Source organism: Cervus canadensis, chromosome X, assembly GCF_019320065.1.
Source record: "Cervus canadensis isolate Bull #8, Minnesota chromosome X, ASM1932006v1, whole genome shotgun sequence".
In the NCBI taxonomy this organism is placed as follows: Eukaryota; Metazoa; Chordata; class Mammalia; order Artiodactyla; family Cervidae; genus Cervus; species Cervus canadensis.
Genome location: NC_057419.1, coordinates 92993817 through 93016543, shown reverse-complemented (window position 1 = coordinate 93016543; position 22727 = coordinate 92993817). Strand labels below are relative to the sequence as shown.

Genomic DNA, 22727 nt, shown 5'->3' with positions numbered 1-22727 from the left:
GTGTACTTTAAAAATAATCAATTTCAATGTGCAGCTCTTCAGTTGAACTATCAGCCAGTTACCTTAGACTTGAGCGTTTTTTAAAAATGAGGAATAATCTTTGGAATACCTGACAATTAGCATTTGGTTGATACTCTACTAGCTTGCCATTACCAGAAAATAACTACCTCCTCTTTTTTAATAAGGAGGCTCAATATCAGAGGAAAACCAAAACCCATTTTCTAGCATCAATCTAAGTAAAGAATTATGCTTACTTGAAAACAAGGTCTTATATTTACTTTATCATGCAATGCACATGAGTATTTCTGTCACTGTGCCTTCTAGTTGATATTAATTCACTTGCATTCATTTTTTTATGTAGTAAATTAATTCATCTTAATCATATATTTTAATAGTCTATATTTTGTGCAGATCCATAATAACAGAATGGAGCAAGTATAAATCAGTGTAATAATATCTCTAAGTTATCACTACTCTTTAATGTCAATATACTTTCATAGCTTTATTTGATTTATTTTAGAAAAGTATTTATAACCATATAGAATTGAGACCAAGTGCATGCTGAGGACAGCTGGAAATGGAAGATACATTTTATGATCTTTTTAAGGGCTCTGTATCCACAGTTGGAAATTTGAGTTTTTCAGAGAAAATATCATACTGCTTCATATAGTTTAGCAAAATACAGCAGTACTTGACCATGCATTTTACCTTCGTTAGAATTGCTCTGGACATTGGAAACTTTATTGTTAATTTCTTTGTTTCTGCTATAAAGTCATAGTCATTATACTTATATAAATATTTGCCTTTCTTAATATATTTCATAATGTATGTTTGTATGCCTTTAGTATATGGAAAAAAAGTTATCTGAAAGCATTAAGTATTTCTTAAACTTTTTTTTTTAACAAAGTTTATTTTATAATTGCAGGTGGCCTGCATGCAATTTATAAATGCGCTTGTCACATCTCCTTATGACCTTGATTTTCGAATACATTTAAGGAATGAATTCCTTCGTTCAGGACTAAAAACAATGTTACCAGTAAGTGGAATGTGCACTTTTATAATGCTTACGAACGTTAATGTTTTTCTCTCTTTAGACAAAAGTACTTGCAGCCAAGTAAGTAAATGTGCCTTACTGTTTTCTTTTATAAAGCGTTAGATGCTTTGCAAGCTTTTTGATATTGCAGTATTATTAGTCTGAACATACAGCTGATGATTCAGAATTCAGCTAATGATTTGTCCAGAAGTGATGACTTTCTTGGTTTCCTTAAAGTCAAAAGAAAACTTATTTTCTTTGACTTTGAATATTTAGAACATAAAAGACTGCTATTTTTTTTTTTGCCATTTCAATTTTCAATAACATTTTTTTGCTCTCCTCTTTGATAACTTAGATTGATTTACTTTATATTCAACATAAGTATGCATAGAATTTTGATTAATATATTCTAGATACGTAACAAAAATTGTATTCTCTTTAACCAATTTTGTAGCAACTTTTCTAAAAGAAAAGCAGTTTTATTTCTTAAATTGAGTGTGGTTATTTGCTCTAATTATGATGCTGTTAAAAACATTTTTGAAATAACTGTAAGCTTGTTCTAGGATAAATCAACACACATATTCTATAAATAGATATGCAGCTGCTATGATTTTATTATGTTAACTGATGAAGGAGTTTGTTCAAGGTCATGGCATTGTTAAAAGAGATAAGCAAAATCTCACTGTCTCTTTATTTAATCTACTCAAGCCATATGAGATAAATAAGAAGTAAAAGTAGCAGAAGGGAATAAAAGGACCCTGTAAAGAAAAAACAAAACAAATGTCAATGAGCATGTATATAAGGTATTCCTAGGGTATTAGAAATAACCAAAATCAGGGAAATTTCCTGGTGAGAAACCAGTGTGTAGCATGCATCTGTAACTTGTATTCTGATGATCTTACCTGAAAGTAGTTAAAACTCATCATCATTATAATTAGGTCCACTGAGACCCATTTTAATAAGATATACGATTGAGTCTATGCAGTTTTAGAAATTTCTAGGTCAATTCCACTTTGAGTGCTTTTTTCATCCATGACTTTATAAACCAAGGAATTGGTTGCAGTGAATCATAAGTGACCTGAGAGGTTCAGTATGAGGTTAACTTGGGACTTCCCTGGTGGCTCAGACGGTAAAGAATCCACTTGCCAAACAGGAGACCTGAGTTTGATCCCCTGGGATGGGGAGATACCCTGGAGATGGGAATGTCTACCCACTTGCCTGGAGAATCCCCATGGATAGAGGATCCTGGCAGACTACAATCCATGAGGTCCCAAAGAGTCACACATGACTGAGTGACTAACACTTTCTTCCCACACACAATTAACTTAGGGACATTCACTAGTTAATAGTGTAGTTACATATTTATTCTTCTTTTCTCACAAATCTCTCCTCACGAAAAGACTGTGGCCTTATGTAGCTAATATTACAGTATGTAATTATGTAGGTAATATTACAGTCTGGATTCTAGTGTGCTTTTGAGCTGCCTAGTCACTCCTTTCCATCTTTGTCCTCCGGGGATTGTTCCTCTGTTTCTGGGAGAGTACTCATGTCTTTGGACACTTGTTGGCCTTAGGGGCTCCTGAGCATTCCCTAGTCACTTACTAATATGTGGTGTTTTTCTGCCTTTGTTGTTGTTGTTACTTTTCCAGCTTTCATTTCCCTATGTCTATAATTGAACATTCATTTTCTACCTTATACTACTGAATGACTGGTCAAGAAATTGGTGACTCTTAATTTATTTAAGTCCTCATCTTTTCAGAAAGTGTACATAATAGCTCTGTTGTTCTTATGTTTTGCACTTTTGTCAGGATGTACTCATCTCTGCTATTCACTGGTCTCATGGTATTTTTCATTTGGTTACATTGACAGCTAAGGTTTTGCATCAGTGTTTCTTAGCGGCACTTTCCTATTGGCCCTATAGCTGCTGTATGTATACAGCAGCCAATATATATGTAATATATATATTATATATATACAGCCTCTTATGGTAGGCACCCTGTACTTCTAAACATGCTTCCAGTTAGATCTTTCTTTAACTACCATATCTCTTCAGTATGCCCTAATTCTTAGGTCTCAGTGGTTCCTCAGCAAGAGGAAAGTGAGAAGTGTCCTCTTTCTGCCTGCTCAAGTTTTGGAATGGAACCTACAAGGATTCTCAATGTTTTTTTCTTTCTATGACAGTGAAGTGAGATATGGCTAAGTAGTTTTCTGATTCTCAAGAAATTGAGCTGTGCTTTGCTTAGGTGCTCAATCGTGCCTGACTCTTTGTGACCCATGGACTGTAGCCTGGCAGGCTCCTCTGTCCATGGGAACACTCCAGGCAAGAATACTGGAGTGGGTTGCCATGCCCTGATCTAGGGGATTTTCCCAATCCAGTGATCGAACCCAGATCTCCTACATTACAGGCACATTCTTTACCATCTGAGTTACCAGGGAAACCCAAGAATACTGGAATGGGTAGCCTATCCCTTTTCCAGGGGATCTTCCCAACCCAGGAATCAAACCAGGGTCTCCTGCATTACAGGCAGATTGTCCCCTTAAAGAGCCTATCGCAATCTTATTAGAGGTGGGGCAGAGATGTTTGTTTTGAAAAAAATGAAAATAATCCTTCCCAGGTATTTCTGATACACAATATGAGAATCTCAATCTAGGCAGATAGACCCTACTGTTGGTGTTGTCCTTGCAGTTTCATTATCAAAATTTGGAGGAAAACTCAGAATGGGCTTGCTTTAATTTACACTAGATATCCCTAGCATGTCAACTATTATCTACCTAATGTACTAAATATTACATTTCAACCAGTTGAATTTATCATAACCTTAAATAGCTTTTACACATGCATGGAAATCTAATAATATATTCAAAGATGAGTCTTTAATATCATGATTTTTATCCTGTTTACTCTTATTTTATACACTGTGTAACAGGAGGAACTTTCTAATTTTATAGAATATATCATATTCAAAGTAGCAAATTAGATGTGACTAGGGCTAATATAAATTGTTGGCACATGGATCAAAAGTTATACCTATCTGGAATCATTAAATGCTAGGGAAAAAACAGTTCTTAGCATTTCAATAATCCCAGAGACCATCATTGTAGTAGAATAATATGCTTTTTCATATAATTATTCAAATCATCAAGACAATGACAATTATTTTAATTACATTCTGTTAGAAATTTATTTTCAAAATTTGCCCTGTCTCTATAGATACATTGTGATGTTGAAAGAATTTATATTTCAGTTACATGGAAAATTCACTTTTCATAAATTTTCTTTGGTAATTTGGGACAGATGAGTTGTTAAACACTACATAGTGATTTTTAAAATAGTATTTGCTCTGTAGTTAACTTACATTGATTTCTTGTGAAGTTTTCTCCATCTGCCATTTATTTAGTTAAATAAATTAAGAAAATACTAGATAGATCAGGTATGTGAAGGAACAAGACAGTAAGAAATTGTGTCTGTAGGCAGTCGGAATTCTTAACCTCTTTTAGAAGACTGATAAACCCTTTCTTATTCTTTTGAAGACTCAATTTTGATTGCTTGACTGGTAATCAGTCATATACTGGTAATGGACTTTGATTTCCTTTGAAGTACACCATATTATAAAGATGTAACTATCTATTTTAGAGAAACTGCTGATAATGTTCTGTATCTGTACAGCAAATCTGTTCAAAAAATATCTGAAACATATTTACATTATTTCATATAATTAACAGTGTAATTCAGTAATTTTATGTCATTCTTCATTTTAAATTTAAAAGTTCAATGATGCATTTCCCATATTCCAATAAGGTATCTGTCACATTTGTGCTGTATAAAAATTTTATTAATTCATTAAATATTTATTTAATCAAGAATTTTTTAGTATACCTTTCAAGGTTTGACATTTGAATGAAAGGAAGTTTTTTATATATGTATGTGCATGTAGATATGCATATGTTTTTTAATGGTACATTGTTAACAAACAATATTTATGAGATATTTCATTTATGCATATCTATATTTTATATTGTGCTATATATATTTACATACTATATATACTATATAAATTATGTATTGTCCCAATTAAAAATGGAAATAAACATTTAACCAGTTATTTTTACTGAGAGTATTTAGATCATACAGGTTGATTCCATGTTCTTGTAAAGTTCTGAGACTTATTAAATGACAGTATATAACTTGTTTTTTCTATTTAAACATATTTGAATGTGTTAAAATTTGATAGTGAACATATAAGAAAGATATATTATGACATAAGAATAAGGAAAAATTCTGTATTATAAAATGTATTAAAGGTTTTTTCTTCATTGGATGTATCTGGTTTCTGCTCTTTTCTGAATCGAGTTCAGAAATCACTTGACAATATATCTCATCAATGTTAGGTAACTTTACATTCCAATGAATTTCTTCATTCCCCTTCAAAGTGAAAAGTTAGACATAAAACAAATTATTACTAAAGAGGAAACTAAACTTAAATGCATGTATTTGTTATGTATTTTATATTAAAACATATTAATACTTTCATATGCTCTGTAGGTAAATTTTCAGTAAATTCTTATGTATGTGAATGTTAGGAAAAAAACACCCGGAAATTGTATAAGTTTGTGTTTGGTTTCAGTAATAGTCATTATATCTCCATTTATAATTGTCCTTAGTAATAAAAACAGAAACAAAAAAAAATGCATCTGAGTTTGTTTTATCAACCGAATTTGAAGTACACTGTGCTTGCATTTCCTTTTAGAGTTCAAGCTCAGCTCTGAACATCCTAGTTTCTCTGTAACACCCTTGAGTATCCACAGTTGTGATTATCAATTTGGGTTTTGAAAGCGGCAACTTAAAGGACACATATTAAAAGATATTCCAGGTGATATATATTAAGCCCAACAATCTCTAGTGTGGCATGCTTCCAAAGATTTTCTTTATACTATGATTTTGAAAATTATCAGGGGTTTGTAATGCATGTGCTTATAATGTATTACAAAAACAAATCTTTGATGCCCAAGTTGATATTTTGTGATTCAGCTAAGCAAAAATAAAAGGTGGGGCAGGAGGCTAGTTGTGCATCTTGATTAAAAAATCCTGACATCTTTTTGCTTTAAAATCACAAAATATCATTTAAAATAAATTTGTTTATACAACTTTTCACGCCATACTTGGGACTGTTGTGCTTGAATATATCCTTGCATTTGTTCTTCATTAATACAATTGATCTATATTTGCATTTTTTGCCAGAGGCATATGTGAATGTTCTAACTGCATGACTTTCTTTTGCAATCTTTGATTAGTGTGTTTAGTCAAAACAACAGCATTTAATTTGGGTTGTTAGCAATTAGGTTTTTTCCATTGTAAAAGTGATCGTTAATTTTTTAATGTGAATTGTCAAAATCTGGGGTATGAAAAGAAAATTCAGTGAATGCAACGAGGTTTTTTTCATTTTAAAGTAGAAAAACAGAGTACATTTAGTTTCTTATAGAAAACCAAGTGCCTGGGTCAATATTTGAAATTGCTTCTGTGTATGCAAATAAATAATAGTATCAGGGCTTTATTTTCAAAATATGGTGTTGTCAAACTGTTACTCAGCTGTTAAGTTGTCTGTTTATATATTAGGATTTGAAAGAAAAAGAGAATGATGAGCTTGATATTCAGTTGAAAGTATTTGATGAGAACAAAGAGGACGACCTAACTGAATTATCACACCGTCTCAATGACATTCGCGCAGAAATGGAATATCCTTTTGACAAACCAGAAAAATCATTTTGCATGTACTGTGAAAAGGGATTTGTAAGTGATTTTGTGAACCATTATTGTAATTCTTGTCTGCCAGCCCGATTTATATCCATTTATTTATATTAGAGCCTCACCATGATGCTGTTCTTGAGATTCCTGTTGAAGAGCTGTCAGAGTCTCCTGATGATTTACACAGAGTATGCTGAAATCCACACAATGGCTTGCAGCATTATAGGTATACTCTGTTCAATGGTCTTGAATAGACAAGAGCCTAAGGCAATATTCCTTGCAGATAAGGATTTTTGGGGAAAAGTTCAGTGAGTTCATATGTGACTATAGGTAATATACATTTTCAGTTTATTAAATGGTATTCCGGTGATTTAGAGATATCATTCAGTTCAAATAAATGTCTTTTTCTCATTCTAAATATTTTGTTTCCTTAGAGGGGAAAAACAGTTTAAATGTGATAGGGTCTGACTAGAACAAAACTGCTAGAGTGGAAGCATTTGAGTCAAATGGAACTAGCATATAACCTTTCTGTGGCAACAGTTTTATACAAAATGATTTTAGATATAAAAGATGATTGTCATAGCATTGCTCGCCATTTGTTTCACATACACTAAATTTCTTACCTATGGGTTCTGGGGAAATGGGGAAATACATCAGAACCAAAAGTTTCTTTGAGCTGCACTTTCTCTCTATAATGGCTTCTTCAGTCATCTTCTTCACCTTGTAGTACTTTGCCTGTATCTGTCTTATTTAGGTACACTTCTATGCCCCTATGAAATGGAGGGCAGAAGTATTTCAACTTTTTCCTCCAATGTTCCTACACTTGAGTACTGGATAAGTGCAGTGAATAGCAATTTTGTTATTATGAGAGATAATTTCCAGTAATTTCTTATCCTTCATCAGTTACTCTAGTTTACAGCAGTTTCTATAATATTAAATATATTTTATATCAATAAATATCTTGCTTTGTATAAATTTTTCTTCACCATAAATCTATTTTTTGGATCTATTCCATAGCCATTGAAAGGACCTTATGAGACTTTAGCACAACACTCTTACATGAGGTGTAAGAAGTAATCCATCATGTACTTAATTCTACTTCAGAGAAAATGTTGACAATTCAGGTTATTTTTAAGATACTGGATTACATCTCCTCTTCTACTTTTATTTTACATCGATTTTCTAGGTCCTTGCTTTTCTTATAAAAGTGAATCCATATTTGAAATCTGTTTTCTAGTTTAATAAAAGCATTTAAACTTCTACCACTCTTTTTACATCATAAGAAAAATGTTAAAAAAAAAAAAGAAAAATGTTTCAGGTTTCTTTGTCTTTAGCCTCCCTCTTTTATCAAAAAATGAAATACAAATGAATGCAAATTGTAATGATTTCATATGTAATGGTTCATCTGTATAAAATGAAACTGATTTTTATGAACTTTCAGCAGTCCATGCAGTGTTCCTTTGCATTACTATCTTGTGTGGCAGTGAAAAAGGAGTAGTGGCTTGTATGAATAATATAGGTGCTCCATCATAAACATAGGAAGGTTAAGAAAAAATCATTTTCATTAATGTCATTTGCTATTCCAGTGGTACCAACTATAAGCTGTAATTCAAAATATAATGAATAACTGATCATTTAAGTCTTTAATGGCTAAATGTTTAAGTCTGTTTAAGTCTGTTTTTGTGGTTAAAAAGTTAAAGTGACCCATAGATTAAATTTCTTTATGCAAATGTTTAAATCCTGGATCATAGAGTTGAAAGTTTAGAAACAGTAATGGAAACAAAATGATCTCTTAATGTTTTCAAAAATGAAGCTGCTTTTGTTATGAATTAAAGTGAATCAGCAATCACTTTATTCCTTTACTCACTTTCCACTGATATGAATGAAGTATACCATCTTCTGTATAATATGTTGAAGGACACTGCTGCTGAAAATTATTTATTATCCATTCTACAACATTTTTTGCTCATCAGAAATGACTATTATATCAGGTAAGAGGCTGTTCTTAGAGTACGATTTGTGTAATTTGAATTAATATTAAAGGGAAATTAGCAATGTAGTGAGGACTAGACAGTATATGCATATACATACATAGAGTATAAGAATTTAATGACTTTAGATAACAGATTTTAAAAAGATGTTAATTAAGTTTTCATTGGGCCAGAAGAATCTGCTTACAAAAATGATGTATGCCATTTCAGTAGCAATAAACCCAACAGATTTTACTGACCCTGTAATGAAATTTTTTGTAGCACAGAGTAACCTTCAAAAAGTCTATGGTAAAATTTTTAAGTTCTTGTACATTTGATAAGTAAGACTATTGTTATTCCTCTTGTATAGTATTTAGTAATAGATATGAACTTATCTAAGAAAATAGTAATATTAATATTTTAGCTTTATACACAATAATGTAATTCTTCTAAATAAAGGAATATAATAGTAATCCATATGAAGTCATAAATTTCAGAGTTCAGTTCTGGGAATATAACTGAAAACCAGAGGAAGATTTCCGAGTGACTGAAATTATCCATAAACTGGTGACCATGATCTCATGATCTTACGTTTAACTGTTCAAGAGACTCATAGTTGTTCTTTATACTCTGATATGTGTGAAATTCTAGCAAACTACATCTCTCTGATTTCTCAAACCTTGCTTCATTAAAGGGCAAGGGAAGGTACAATGAGGTCGGATACAGTCACAACAAAAATGACAGCTCTAAAGCCCATAGAGTACAATTACAGTTCTGTTATATTCAGACCAGTGCAATAACTGATGGGCATCATGATGTTACAGAGACTAGAAAAATGTTTAAAAATTATATGCTATTCTTTTTTTAAGCAGGAAAGATAGTAATGCAATGTAAAATGATTGTTGTTTTCTCAAATAAGTGGTGGTAAGTAAAGGGGTACAGTGCCCATGGGTAAACAGTTACCTGGGGAAATACTTTGTGTCCATTTCTCAGCACCTTTGAATGAATGAGAAGTTGTTCTAATATGACACTTTTTTTCATCCTGAGAACATCCATATGAGGAAGATGAGTCACTAGTACTTTTATTCTACTGATGGATACTTTGTCTTAAAGAGAATGATTGTGTTTTCCTTGTTTATCCAGAGAGTCTTTGACCTGATTGATTATAATCTGATATTATTTACCATAAATCTTTTGATGACTTGAAAAAGCCTCAGATGTGTAACATATGTTACTGTTTATTCTTATCCTTGAGACCAGCCCCATGACAAAAGATATAAGTGCAATTAGAATATGTTTGGATTTGTTTGTAAACTTTTAGTAGTTGGACTAGTTATCAGCATACTAATTTTAGGGATGTATGTGTTAAAATTTGTCCATAGTGGTATTTCCTTCTGATTTTTCTCTGAATTTATTAGCCACTGATAAATGCTAAATTTTCCACAAATTTTAATGCAAAATGTACTTTAAAAATTTTTTTGAAGTATGTAAGTGGTCATTTTTAAGGCCATAATTACCTTGATAGATTACAGAATTAGGAAATGTTTTAGAACCTTTGACACTTTGAACAAATTGAAGCTATAGCCATGCATATTTAGTATGTTTGCTTCTATAAAATAAATCTTTTAAAATATGTGTATAAATAGATCTTTGGTATAGTCTGTAACATAAGTGGCCTAGTCCAGTTTTGTAAAAGCTGTTATAGCTATCTTGAGTAACAGTGTGACAGTAAATTCAAGACATTGTTTGCCATGTAATGCCAAGATACTCATCCCTTATTGAAACTGAGAACTTGGAGAGGCCTAGAACCATTTCTTTACCCATAGATGTAGGACTAAAAAGTCATTTGTTTTTATTAACTTTAGGAATAATAGCTTAAGTAAGTAGATAAGATTGATAAGTATTTTTGAACACAAGCATGAATCCCTGCAAGCTAGAGTCTTAAGTCAAGGTATTCATAGTTGATTATATCACAGTCGGTTTTGCGTCGTAATGTCCAGCCTACCTTTAAGCTTAGGCATGTTTTTCCTGAGAGAGAGTAATGGCTAAAAAGAGTTTTTAACCTGCTAGAAAATGACTTAGTTTTCTTTATCATGCAGAATCATTTCTTAAAATAGATTTGTCTGGGTAGAAAAGGTATTCAAGAACACTTCCTCTTTTTTTCAGGCCGCAGTATTACAAAATAATTGAGGAGTGTGTTTCACAGATAGTGCTGCACTGCAGTGGAATGGATCCAGATTTCAAGTATAGACAAAGATTAGACATTGATCTTACTCATCTGATAGGTATGTGACATAATCCTCAGTGTCTTTGATTGTGGGTATAATAGACACTTTTCAAGTGTAGCTCTCTCACTAAACTTCCTCTTTTAATATGGTAGGTCATCGTGTCCATGGGTACTCATTTGCTCTAATTATTAATTATGATGATCTTGAGAGTTCTGTCTGTGTGATTGGAAATCCTAATCTGTTTGTTAAGTTTCAACACTCTTGAATTGAGTTTAAAATCAATGCTGTACCAACAGACATTATATTAGGGGTCAGTGCCTTGCTTTTTAGAAACATGACTCAAATCCATTAAGTTTATGCCTATACCTTTGTGGTTTTGTGTAAATCATGTATACAGTAGGGTCTAATTAGTAATGCCATGTTAGTGTTCAGGTCCTAGAAAAAGAAATACAGGTGAAAAAAGGTCTTAAGTTACTAAATTCGCCTGTATTTCTTTTTTTTTTTTTAAGCTTTTTATTTTGTATTTATAGCCAATTAACAATGTTGTGATAGTTTCAGGTGAATAGCAAAGAGACTCAGCCATACATATACAAGTCTATTTTAATTCTATGAAAGTAGATCAGTTTATATTTTCATAGACCTTAGAGCTGGGAAAGAATTTGAAATGATCATGTTCATCTACTTGGATTGCTGAGGAAATGACCTTATATCCTCCGAGACGGTAACTAGCTACGCTTTCTGGAATAATCACTGAAGGATGATGGGCAGCCTCTCTTATGAAATATACTATACCATATGACCTGTAGTTAAGCCATTTTATTTATACCTAATCGAAATCACTATTGCTAAGATTTAAGCATGAACTCATTTGTCTTTAAAGATGGAAAACAAATGCTGTTGAATGCTATTCTTCACTCCATAGCACAGGAAGACTCACAGTAATATTCAGATGAATTCCTTGTTATTTATCATGTATAATTCTTATCTTGATTGTAAAACTCATGCTCACTTATTAGAGGCAGTCTAGAGACTTATGTAAGTGATAAAATAAACCACCAATAATACTTTTCAAGCTCAATATATTTCAGCATTACTTTTCAGCTCAGTACATCTTCTTATTTCCATCTTCATCTCCATCTCTGTCTATCTCTTACTCTCCCTCCATCCATTTCTCTTCTATCTACATGATAATTTTTCATGGAGCATTATATTATTAGAATGTTTCAATATTAACCTTTCAAAATCTGACTTTGTATGTCCATATAATATTCTGTATTATACATTATACATACAGATTGTTTTCAGGTATTTACAATTATAAATGAATTGGCTATGGACATTCTTCATATAAATATTTGGCTTCTTCTCAATATTTCCTTAGGATTGATTCCTCTAAAGTGAGGGTAGGAGCTTTGAAAGGCTAAATGCTTTTCCGAAAGCTTGTGCCAGTATACCTTGCTCCTACAATTAATGTGAATGCTGGCATCGCTGCAGCTTTTTCCCTGAGCTTAATAAACTCAGTGGTTTATTTCATATTTGTTGAGAGAGTTATAAGGGACTATTTCCAAATATTTAAATTGGCTTATCTATTGCGGACCATAGTTGGCACATACACACTAAATGTTGATTTTGTTAGTCAAAATAGATAGACATTTGTTTTATATACTGTGTGCCAGGTACTTAGGAATGTGTCCCCTTTATCAAGAGAAGTGAGGTGAGAAAACATGAAGGGATAAGTTGAGAGAAGATAGTCAGTATTAAAAACCCATTATGACCTCATACAACTTCTCTAGGCTTCAGTTACCTCAGCTGTAAATTCAGATTACTCAAGTATATGTGTAGCTCTTAATATTTTATGCTCAGAGGTCTTGAGTAGCTAATAAAGGCTGTGAAACTTTCATTAGAAGACACACACACACACAAATTAACAGGTGCTTCAAGAACTTCTAGGAAATATATGGATCTCTATTCTAAGCTCACCTGAACTTGAGGAGGATAGAGTCTGTTCTGATTTCACATGTCTGTAAGTCTAGTATTTTTTTTTTTTATAAATCAGATCATATCCTGGCCTAAATTTCTTCAATGTCTTCCCATTGAAATTTTAATGAAACTCATTACCAATCATTGCTGGCACAACACAGATCTGACCCCTCTTTGATCTAACCATTTCTCAATTTGTTCTTTGGTTGCCTTGTTTCAGCCACACGTTGTTTATTTACAAAGAGGGAAAAAACTTTATTAATGGTATTCTTGACATATGAAAAAAACTTATATTTAAGGGTAAAATTTGATAAATTTTGATGTTTGTGTGTACCTTTAAAATCATCACAGTCAAGATTATAAGCATCTCTGTCACCCCCTAGAATTTCTGTTACCATTTGTAGTCTTTCCTTCCCATGCCTCCCCACCTCTCTGCATCCTGAGATAATCACTGATCTGCGTTCTCTCAGTATAGACTAGTTTGATTTTCTAAAATTTTATGTAAAAGGAAGCATATAGCATGTGCTGTTTGTTTTGGCTTTTTTAATTCAGCATAATTATTTTGAGATTCATTTGTGTTGTGGTATTCCAAGTATCATTCGATTTTATAACTGAATGCTATTTCAGTATATGGATATACCACAATCTGTTTATACATTTATTGTTAGTGGACATTTGCTTTCTTTGTAGGTTTTGGCTATTATAAATAAAGCTGCTATGAACATTCACATACAAGTCTGGGTATAGACATATGCTTTCATTTCTTTTAGGTAAATAAATAGGTATAACATGGTTGGGAATTGGTATATAGAATAGACTGTATATATAATAGTGAGAATGTTTCTCGAAGTGGATTCTTCAGTTACTTACATTCTGGAGTGTTTGATTAGACCTAAGAAGTTTGATGTTTGTTTTCTTATTTACATAATATATTCTGCCCCTGATTTGAAGTTGTTCAAGTGAAATCTTTGTATGTTGTACCTCCCCCTCTAGTCTTATTTTGAGTCATTTTGAGCCTTAATAATCTTAACCATAATTCTTTGGCACTTCTCTACCCATAATAAGCTACAAAGTATTTTTAATGAGTTCTGTGACAGATAAAGTTGGTAAATAATGGAATACACTTAAATGATGATGATTGTGTCAAATATATTCTTGGATGCTTGGTTTTGTGCCTCAACAATACTATCATTGAGTTCAGGTAGTATACAAAAGAAAGAAAATCTGGTAGTTTATGTTTTATGTGTAGTATAAGTCAGTTTCCCTCTAACATTAGTTGACATAGTAATGATAGTCTCCATAGTAGAATTATAGGCTGGCAGCCGTCATTTGCCTAGTGGTCCAATTAAATAATTTCTAATCATTTTTGGTCAATCTTAATAGATTCTTGTGTGAATAAGGCAAAAGTTGAAGAAAGTGAACAAAAAGCAGCAGAATTCTCAAAGAAGGTAAGGCTTATATAATATTGGCCTTAATTATTAAATGTATAAGTTAATCACAATACATATTCTATCTTGTTTCCTTATGCGAGGCCTTATACATGTTATTTCAGTTACATAGTCCTTTATGTTTTTAAATTCAGACACAACCACAGAATATTGATTTCTTTCCTGATAAGATAATGTTGCTACCATTCCCTGCTCACCACCTTTAATCCAGTATGGAAGAAAAACACTAATCATATCCTAGTAAAGTGATAAATGAAATAAAATTAGGTTGCTAGAAGCATATAGTTAGAAATAGTCAACCAAAAACACATTTTCCCATTGCTTTCCTGCAGCTCTGACTTAACAATAGTTCCTTGGAGAACTGCAAGATGTTTAGCTAATCTTATCTGTCATGTTATTTAAGTCAGTGCTATTGGTAGCAACAAAATGATGTAGTATTTTCTTTCTCTCTGTCTCTCTCTGCTTAGACTTATCTTTGAATTTTATAATTATCATTTTTGAAATGATGCTGCTACTTCATGTATGTAGGCTTGGTGGAATTTGAGGTTCCTCTTTCTTTGTGTAATGCCTTATGTTAAGTGTCAGTATTATGAATATCTGAATTTAATTTAGATCTCAGATATCTCTTGTTTCCTGAAAACTTAGCTACAATTTTATAAGGTTCTACCAAAAGTTGCATTTTATGGTTCTAGACCCTACAAAGCATTAATACAGTATTTCTCTCCTCCTGATGGCAGGAGAAGGATTGAAGCCCAAGTCTAAAAGCTCTCCAGTTTTGAGTCTTATGACAGCAAGATAAATTGCTTACATATTGCTGTCTCTTCAAAGTTATGATTTACCTTGGAGATTAGATAATTGCTTTTGTTATCACTCTAGAAACTATAGAGTATTACTGAAATTACTTCAGGGCATCTGAGGAAATGACTTTGCTTTTTTAGTTACTAGAACGGATTTTAAGAGTGTGGGCATAAAATGTTGCCCATAAAGCGGGCATAAAATGTTTGTGTGAAGCTGTCATTTATATTAGTGAAAGAAAATGCACACTTTTTGATTAGTAGACCTTTATATTTCTTAATGTCCTTGTTTTAAGTTGCACATTTAAAATTCCCTTTGAAAATCTTAGGAGCTCTTTAATTTGTCTCTGGCACTGTGATTAGACACCACAAGACTGGAGCAAGTTGTGATGATCTATCTGGTAAAAATTTCTGTAAGCATCTATTATTGGAAAATGAGTCCTGAAATAATAAAGAAATTTCAGTGTTTGATGCTTCATTCTCCTCACCAAAATTTATTTTTATTTATTTATTCTTTTCTCACCAAAATTTAGAATGAAATCTTGTATGGTTTCCCAGTTCTTGTCTGCATGCCTTCTCTTATTCAGGGTGATTTGAAGAGGCAGTACAAAGTAGTAAAAAAAAAAAAAAAGGGTGAGGGGTGGAGCAGGAACAGCTAGAATGAGAAGCAGTAGTTATAAGATCTGATCTCAGCATTTCTGCTAATTAGCTATGACTTTAAGTAAGCCATTTACTCTCCTTGGATCTTAATTTCTTCATCATGAAAAGGAGAGAATAAGGTTAGTGGACTCGTAAGAAGTCTTCCAGCTCACGTAACTCAGGCTTCTCCTATTCCTACTCTATGGGTTTACAGATAAAGATCATTTTAACTTATAAGCAGGAACATTGTGTGCCTCTCCTTAAGTGTACTAATAAACCATTTGTAGAGCAAAATTGTATACAGTGTGCTGGTGTGGACAGCATGTTTGAGAAGCACACAGATAACTCTGGTAAGGAGTCTGGTAGTGTAAATTCAGATCAATCTTAACAGGGAGACTAATGAAGTTGAAAAAGCTCCACCTTCTCAGTGACCTAGGAAGTAAGGTCATTTGCTGACACTGAAGGATCTGGGATAGGTTTGGAATGTAAAGAGATTAGAAATGATTTGGACCAACCTCTGTGGGACATTTTCCTGGGATTCAAATAGAGATGAATAAAAGAAGTAAGTAGTTAGGCAGGTTTGACCCAAACGCTATTATCCAATTTGCTCTTTCTTCAGACTGGATCTGAATAGCATTTTATAATTTCCAAACGTCAAATCTACTATGAGGAGGAATATTTATTGACAGTGGACTCACTTTTTTAATTGTTCTACAAACTCTAAAGACAGTTCTCAGTAGTAAGATATATCACTTTAAAAAACATAAATAACATATTGGAATAATGTGTCGACTTCTAAATGACTTGAAGTGATGGTGACAATGCACTAAAGGGCAAATGTTCTATAGCGAGACATGAGTGGTGTTCACTTATAGTATGTAGGCTTATTTGGGTCAGAGATCTGACTGAGGTAAGGGCTGGGCAGCCTGCAGTAAGAGGATAGTCACCATCTGATGGTCTCTTTGGTTTACCACTCTGTAACTGAACCTCTCATTTGCCCTATTATAACATTCTCTACAAGTGTTTTGGCTAACCGTCTGAATGACAGTGCTGTTATGGCATATATCATTCTACTGTCAGATTTTGTGGAGAATCACTTTTTGAATTATTTTACTACAATTAAGACTGTAATGCAAATAGTCTATTTTGTGTTAATATGTGAGCACTCTAGAAGTGTTATCTCTTTTCAGGATTAAATATATTTTTAAAGAGTTGGATTGCTTGATGCCTAATTTTTAGGTTTCATTTTTAATTAAATACACTTAAAAGTATGGGATGGAACGTTAAAAAAACCACAATTCTAAAACTTAGCTTTCAATAACAAAACGACAAAAATGTATATGAAGAGAGCCTTCTTAGTCCAGCATTTAAAGTTTTGTTTTGTATTTTTTTTTTCAGAAGTGAAAATGGATTTATTTACATTGTGTTAGGGATATATTTCTCCTCTACTAACACCCTATCTCCACAGAAGTGCTTAATTGCCATAAAAATAATCAAGAGCTCTGATTTTCTGAGTGACCTTGGAAATTTAAGAAGCAAATGACACTCCACTTATTTAATACATAATGTTTAAAGCTTTCTCAAAATTGCATTACTAAGTGTACATTTATGGTGATGATCATTGCAGTTCGATGAAGAATTCACGGCTCGACAGGAAGCTCAAGCTGAGCTTCAAAAAAGAGAAGAAAAAATCAAAGAACTTGAAACAGAAATCCAGCAACTTCGAACCCAGGTAATGAGACAAGATACAGACTTTGTGTCATGTCACAGTGAGTTCGATGGTAGAAACTTATCTTGTTCGATGGGAGGAAAACTGTGACCAGAAGCAGACTTTTTGGCAGTTTCCCATTTTAACTGAAATAACTACAGATTTGATTTTCTAGGACAATAAATCATCTTAATGTTTGGATAAAAATAAGGCATTCATTGCATAAACTGCCCTGGATATTTTTAACAGAATATATTACACAAGGAAGACTCTTTTTGAGATGAAATTTTCATGATGATTTGAAAAGTTGAATGCTTAGTATTTTCTTTCAAAAGGAATGTGGAAATGCTCATTAATTTTAATTATACCCAAAGCTTTTTGAGATCTCTTTAAATCTTGACTACCATAATTTCAAAATCTATAAACTTTACATTTCCCCCTATATTCCCTATGAGAAAAACCCCCATATACACTTAAAATCTTAACTATGATGTCTAAATTATAGAGCTGATTAAGTAATTTCAGCACAACATAGTTTTTAAATGAATATAAAGAAATATAAATTTAGTTCTTAGCATAGTAGATGTTTGTTGATTGACTAGGTCTATTTCTGTCAGTTTATTTAAAAGTGACTTCAGAAGTCACCAGTGTACTCCACATTACCCATAGGTAGGTCCTGTTGCATGTTGAAATCCAACCCATTATTTGTGGTCCCATCCATGGGGTCTCAAAGAGTCGGACATGACTGAGAGATTTTACTTCACTTCTCTTTCCTCAAACCAGCTTGGTCTCCATTCTTATTTATTTACAATTTACCCCCAGTTTTTTTGATTGTGAAACCAGAGTTGTCTTGGCCTTTGTTTGCCTCCAGATAAATTAAGCTGGTCACGGTTTTATGTCAGTTCTTTCTCTTTTTTTTTTCCCTTTGCATCAAAACCCAGAACTCCTGAGGGCTGCTCTTTCATCTGTCCTTCCTGGAATATTACAGTATTTCCTAACTTTCTGCCCTGCCTATGGTCTTTAATCTTCTTAAAACACTTCCCTAATTATTGTCACTCCAGGCTTTAATATGTTCAATAGTTGCCTGTTGCATTCAGGATTAAAGAAAAAAATCTCCTTACTAGGAATTTGAAGCTCTTCTATCCTGGACTCCCCGTTATCTCCCCTTTGCAGCCTCATCTCTGTTCCGTTAACTCCGTCATTTCTTGCAGCTAAGTCACCTCTTTTCCCTTCACATTTAGAATTTACCCTCTCCACACATTTCCTTCTGCCAGCATTTCCCAGCATTAGTTACAGAGATGCTAATAGGTTTTTCAGGAGGAAAGCATTCCATAGTCCAGTAAATTTGGTACACTGGAAGTGTTCTTCTTGGAGATTGATTATTCTCATTAGCATACTTAAGGGTCTGAGATGGCTTACATTGAAGAAACCTGTCTCTTTTTCCTACAGTTTCCCAAATTCTTTTAGCCAAGGAATCCTTTATTTTAGAATACCTATTAACATCTCCTGCAAAATAGTGTTCATGGAACTTAGTTGAGAAATGCTGGCTTCAGTTATTCACTCTCAGAAATGCCCTCCCTTCCTTGCTTCTTGCCAGTGAAACATCACCTTTCGAGAATAGCTCAGTGTGACAGCCTTTGAAAAGCGTCACCCAAAACTCTGTTCAGGAATTTCTTTGAACTTCACTTTTGGGATTCCCTGGTGACTCAGATGGTAAGAATCTGCCTGCAATGCAGGAGACTTGGGTTTGATCACTGGGTTGGTAAGATCTCCTGGAGAAGGGAATTGCTACCCATTACAGTATTCTTGTCTGAAGAATTCCATGGACAAAGGAGTCTGGTAGGCTATAGTCCATGGGGTCTCAAAGAGTCAGACACAAGTGAGCGACTAACACTTTTAGTTTTAGAGTTTTGTAGAACACTCAAATCAGCATAAGCACCTTGGGGACAGTGTCTTTACTTTCTGTTCTTATTAAAGTCCCAATTACACCTAGCACAGGGCCTTAGCATTTAGTCATGTACTTGCTTATTTATCATTAACTGATCTTCAATACTTTGTAGTGCACCTTACATTGTGTCAATAGTAAATGTTTATTTGTTTATTCAATTCTTAATTCTCTATTGTGGTCTCATTTAGTTGTTCTATTCCTAATTAATTGTTCATAGGAGGGAAGAAAAGGGCTCATATGATTTGATTTTTAAAGGCTGGATGGTATTTTATAGAAGCATTGGAGATTTTCTTAATTAAATTTGTTAAATTTAGCTTGAGTAGTAAATATTTAGCTTGAGTAAAAAAAGAGCTATTTTAAAGTAATAGCATTTTTGTAATTACACAAGTTTCATATCATAACGATCTCATAGAGACAAAACTTGATGTTTACATAAAAGTATTACTTTCATTTTGCTGTCTATTAATACAAAAAATGGGATACATATTTATATTCAAATTATTCAACAAATTCATTTATACACAAAACTTGTAGGGTACATTTCTAATTTACTGAATTTTTCAGAAAGATTATATTAATTTTTCCCAGAATTTCTTTTTTTTTTTCCCCAGAATTTCTTTGATATCTCAATTAAGATTGGAAAGTCATACTGTTCTATAATTTTGCCACATTAAAAATAAAATTAAAAGAATTTTACATATTTTATTCCTATCCTTCCTAATCTCAGGAGGGGATTGCATTCCAGGAGAGAATTGTCATTTAAGTGTATAAACACTTTAGTTGTATGTCTGTATATACACACATAACCATATATATGAATAAAATATTTGGATGATGTGCATTAAATATTAGAAACATTTTTGTCTACCTATGATTGTTCATTTTTAACAATCTTGAAGATGGGCCAGTCCTTTAAAATTGATTATTCAAAAATAGGTTTCCAATTATTCATTATGTAAAGATATTTCTAAGTTTGCTTAGCTCAGTTAAGTAGTCCATGGTGGAAATTCATATTAGGAATGATTAGAAGAGCTTCTCCCCAAATAATAATAGTATACCAACATATGTTAATAATTTTAAGCTTTTCATTCAGTTAATGTAATATCTGGATTGCAGAAGATGTGTATTCTTTTGGAGGAGTTTCTTAGGAAAGTTTACAATTATCAAATTCACTTTTATATTTATTTTGAAAAGTGAACCATTGTGATCAGTAATGGTTTAAAGAAACAGGTCCAAATTAATTATCAAAAAAGTGGACAGTGTGGAATGGGATGCTCTTCGTTAGCTGTCATGCATCATTATTAGAGAATGAGCTTGAAGTTCCTTTCTGGTGGGAGAAACAAGTTGTAATCTCCTCATACTGCAATCTATTAATTCCCCTCAAGACAACTGACACTCATTCATGGGGAGCTAGTCTGTTGTAGTTGAAAGAGGACTGCATTAGCTATGAAAAGAACCACATGTAAATCTTCATCACATTTCAGGCTGTGCAACCTTTGATTAGGCATTGAACCTGTTTGCAGTTACAGTTTGCTCATGTATAACAAGTGAGTTAATGGTGAGTGAGATAAAAATGCCCAACCTACATTATAGGGTTATTATAAGGATGAAAAGAAATAATAGATGTAAAAACATTGATAAACCTGGATTTATTATGCAAATGGAAGTTCAGTTCAGTCACTCAGTCATGTCCTGTTGGTCCTTTAATGGACCGGAACCTGGTGGTCCGGAGTCGACGATAAGAAAGTAAGACAGAGAAAGAGGCTGATATCCCCTGGTTTACGCGGAAAGCCAATAGAGTCCTGTTCTTAGGGCTCGCGCCGCTGCATGTAGGCACCAGGCGCCCTCTCGAGTGGGTGAAGGCACAGTGTGCCTTCTCGAGAGGGTCTTAGAAGCCAGGGCGAGAAAGTGAGCTCAGCGGGCCTCCACGCTCCAAGGAATTAGCCAGAAATAGAGAGAGAGAGAAAGACAGAAAGAAGGAATAGAAAGAAAGAAAGAAAGACACGGGGACCAAAGCTCTGATGGAGCAAAGGTGTTTTAATCAACATGGCGTGAGCATATATACTGTCTTACAAGATGGTTATTCTCAGCAAAGATAAAGATTAAAATTCCAGACTTACAAAACATAAGATGATCCCTATCAAAGAGAGAGTTGCAGACAATCACCTTTTCATAAGAAGGAAGAGGGTACTTATCACTGTAATGAGAAAGTCCTGGATTCCTCAGCCCCAGGAAAGGCATGCCTCTCCTCTTGATTCCTGAGTATTCAGGAATCAATAAGGGCCAGAGGATTCCTGACAGATCCAAAACTGCACACAGGAAGCCTTTTGTTAAATGCTTCCTGACTGTCCAACTCTTTCTGACCCCATGGACTGCAGCACACCAGGATTCCCTGTCCATCACCAACTCCCGGAGCTTACTCAAACTCAGGTCCATCGAGTCGGTGATGCCATCCAACCATCTCATTCTCTGTCGACCCTTTCTCCTCCCACCTTAAATCTTTCTCAACATTAGGATCTTTTCCAATGAGTCAGTTCTTCGCATGAAATGGCCAAAGTATTGGTGTTTCAGCTTCAGCCTCAGTCCTTCCATTGAATATTCAGGACTGATTTCCTTTAGGATGGACTCATTGGATCTCTTTGCAGTCCAAGGGACTCTCAAGAGTCTTCTCAACACTACAGTTCAAAAACATCAATTCTTCGGTGCTCAGCTTTCTTTGTGGTCCAACTCTCACATCCCATAAATGACTACTGGAAAAACCATAGCTTTGACTAGATGGACTTTTGTTGGCAACGTAATGTCTCTGCTTTTTAATATGCTGTCTAGGTTGGACATAGCTTTTCTTCCAAGGAGCAAGCATTTTTTAATTTCATGGCTGCAGTCACCATCTTCAGTGATTTGGAGCCCCGAAAAATAGCCTCTCACTGTTTCCATTATTTCCTCATCTGTTTGACATGAAGTGATGGGACCAGATGCCATAATCTTAGTTTTCTGAATGTTGAATTTTAAGCCAAATTTTTCTCTCTCCTTTTCACTTTCATCAAGAGGCGCTTTAGTTCTTCTTCACTTTCTGCCATAAGGGTGGTGTCATCTGCATATCTGAAGTTATTGGTATTTCTCCTGGCAATCTTGATTCTAGCTTGTGCTTCATCCAGCCTGGCATTTTGCATGATGTACTCTGCATATAAGTTAAATAAGCAAGGTGACAATATGCAGCCTTGATATACTCCTTTCCC

The 22727-nt window shown here is 33.6% G+C and overlaps 1 protein-coding gene across 2 annotated transcripts in view; it reads left to right on the top strand.

Annotated features, from left to right (window-relative positions):
* The window catches only part of DIAPH2 (diaphanous related formin 2), a 932191-nt gene that overhangs the window by 289618 nt on the left and 619846 nt on the right, over positions 1-22727 (top strand). For both annotated transcript variants that reach the window (XM_043457771.1, XM_043457769.1), the window contains 6 exons: positions 926-1036; positions 6648-6766; positions 8651-8767; positions 10913-11031; positions 14338-14402; positions 17463-17567. In XM_043457771.1, coding sequence (XP_043313706.1) covers positions 926-1036; positions 6648-6766; positions 8651-8767; positions 10913-11031; positions 14338-14402; positions 17463-17567 — 636 coding nt within the window. The remainder of the gene's footprint in view (positions 1-925; positions 1037-6647; positions 6767-8650; positions 8768-10912; positions 11032-14337; positions 14403-17462; positions 17568-22727) is intronic.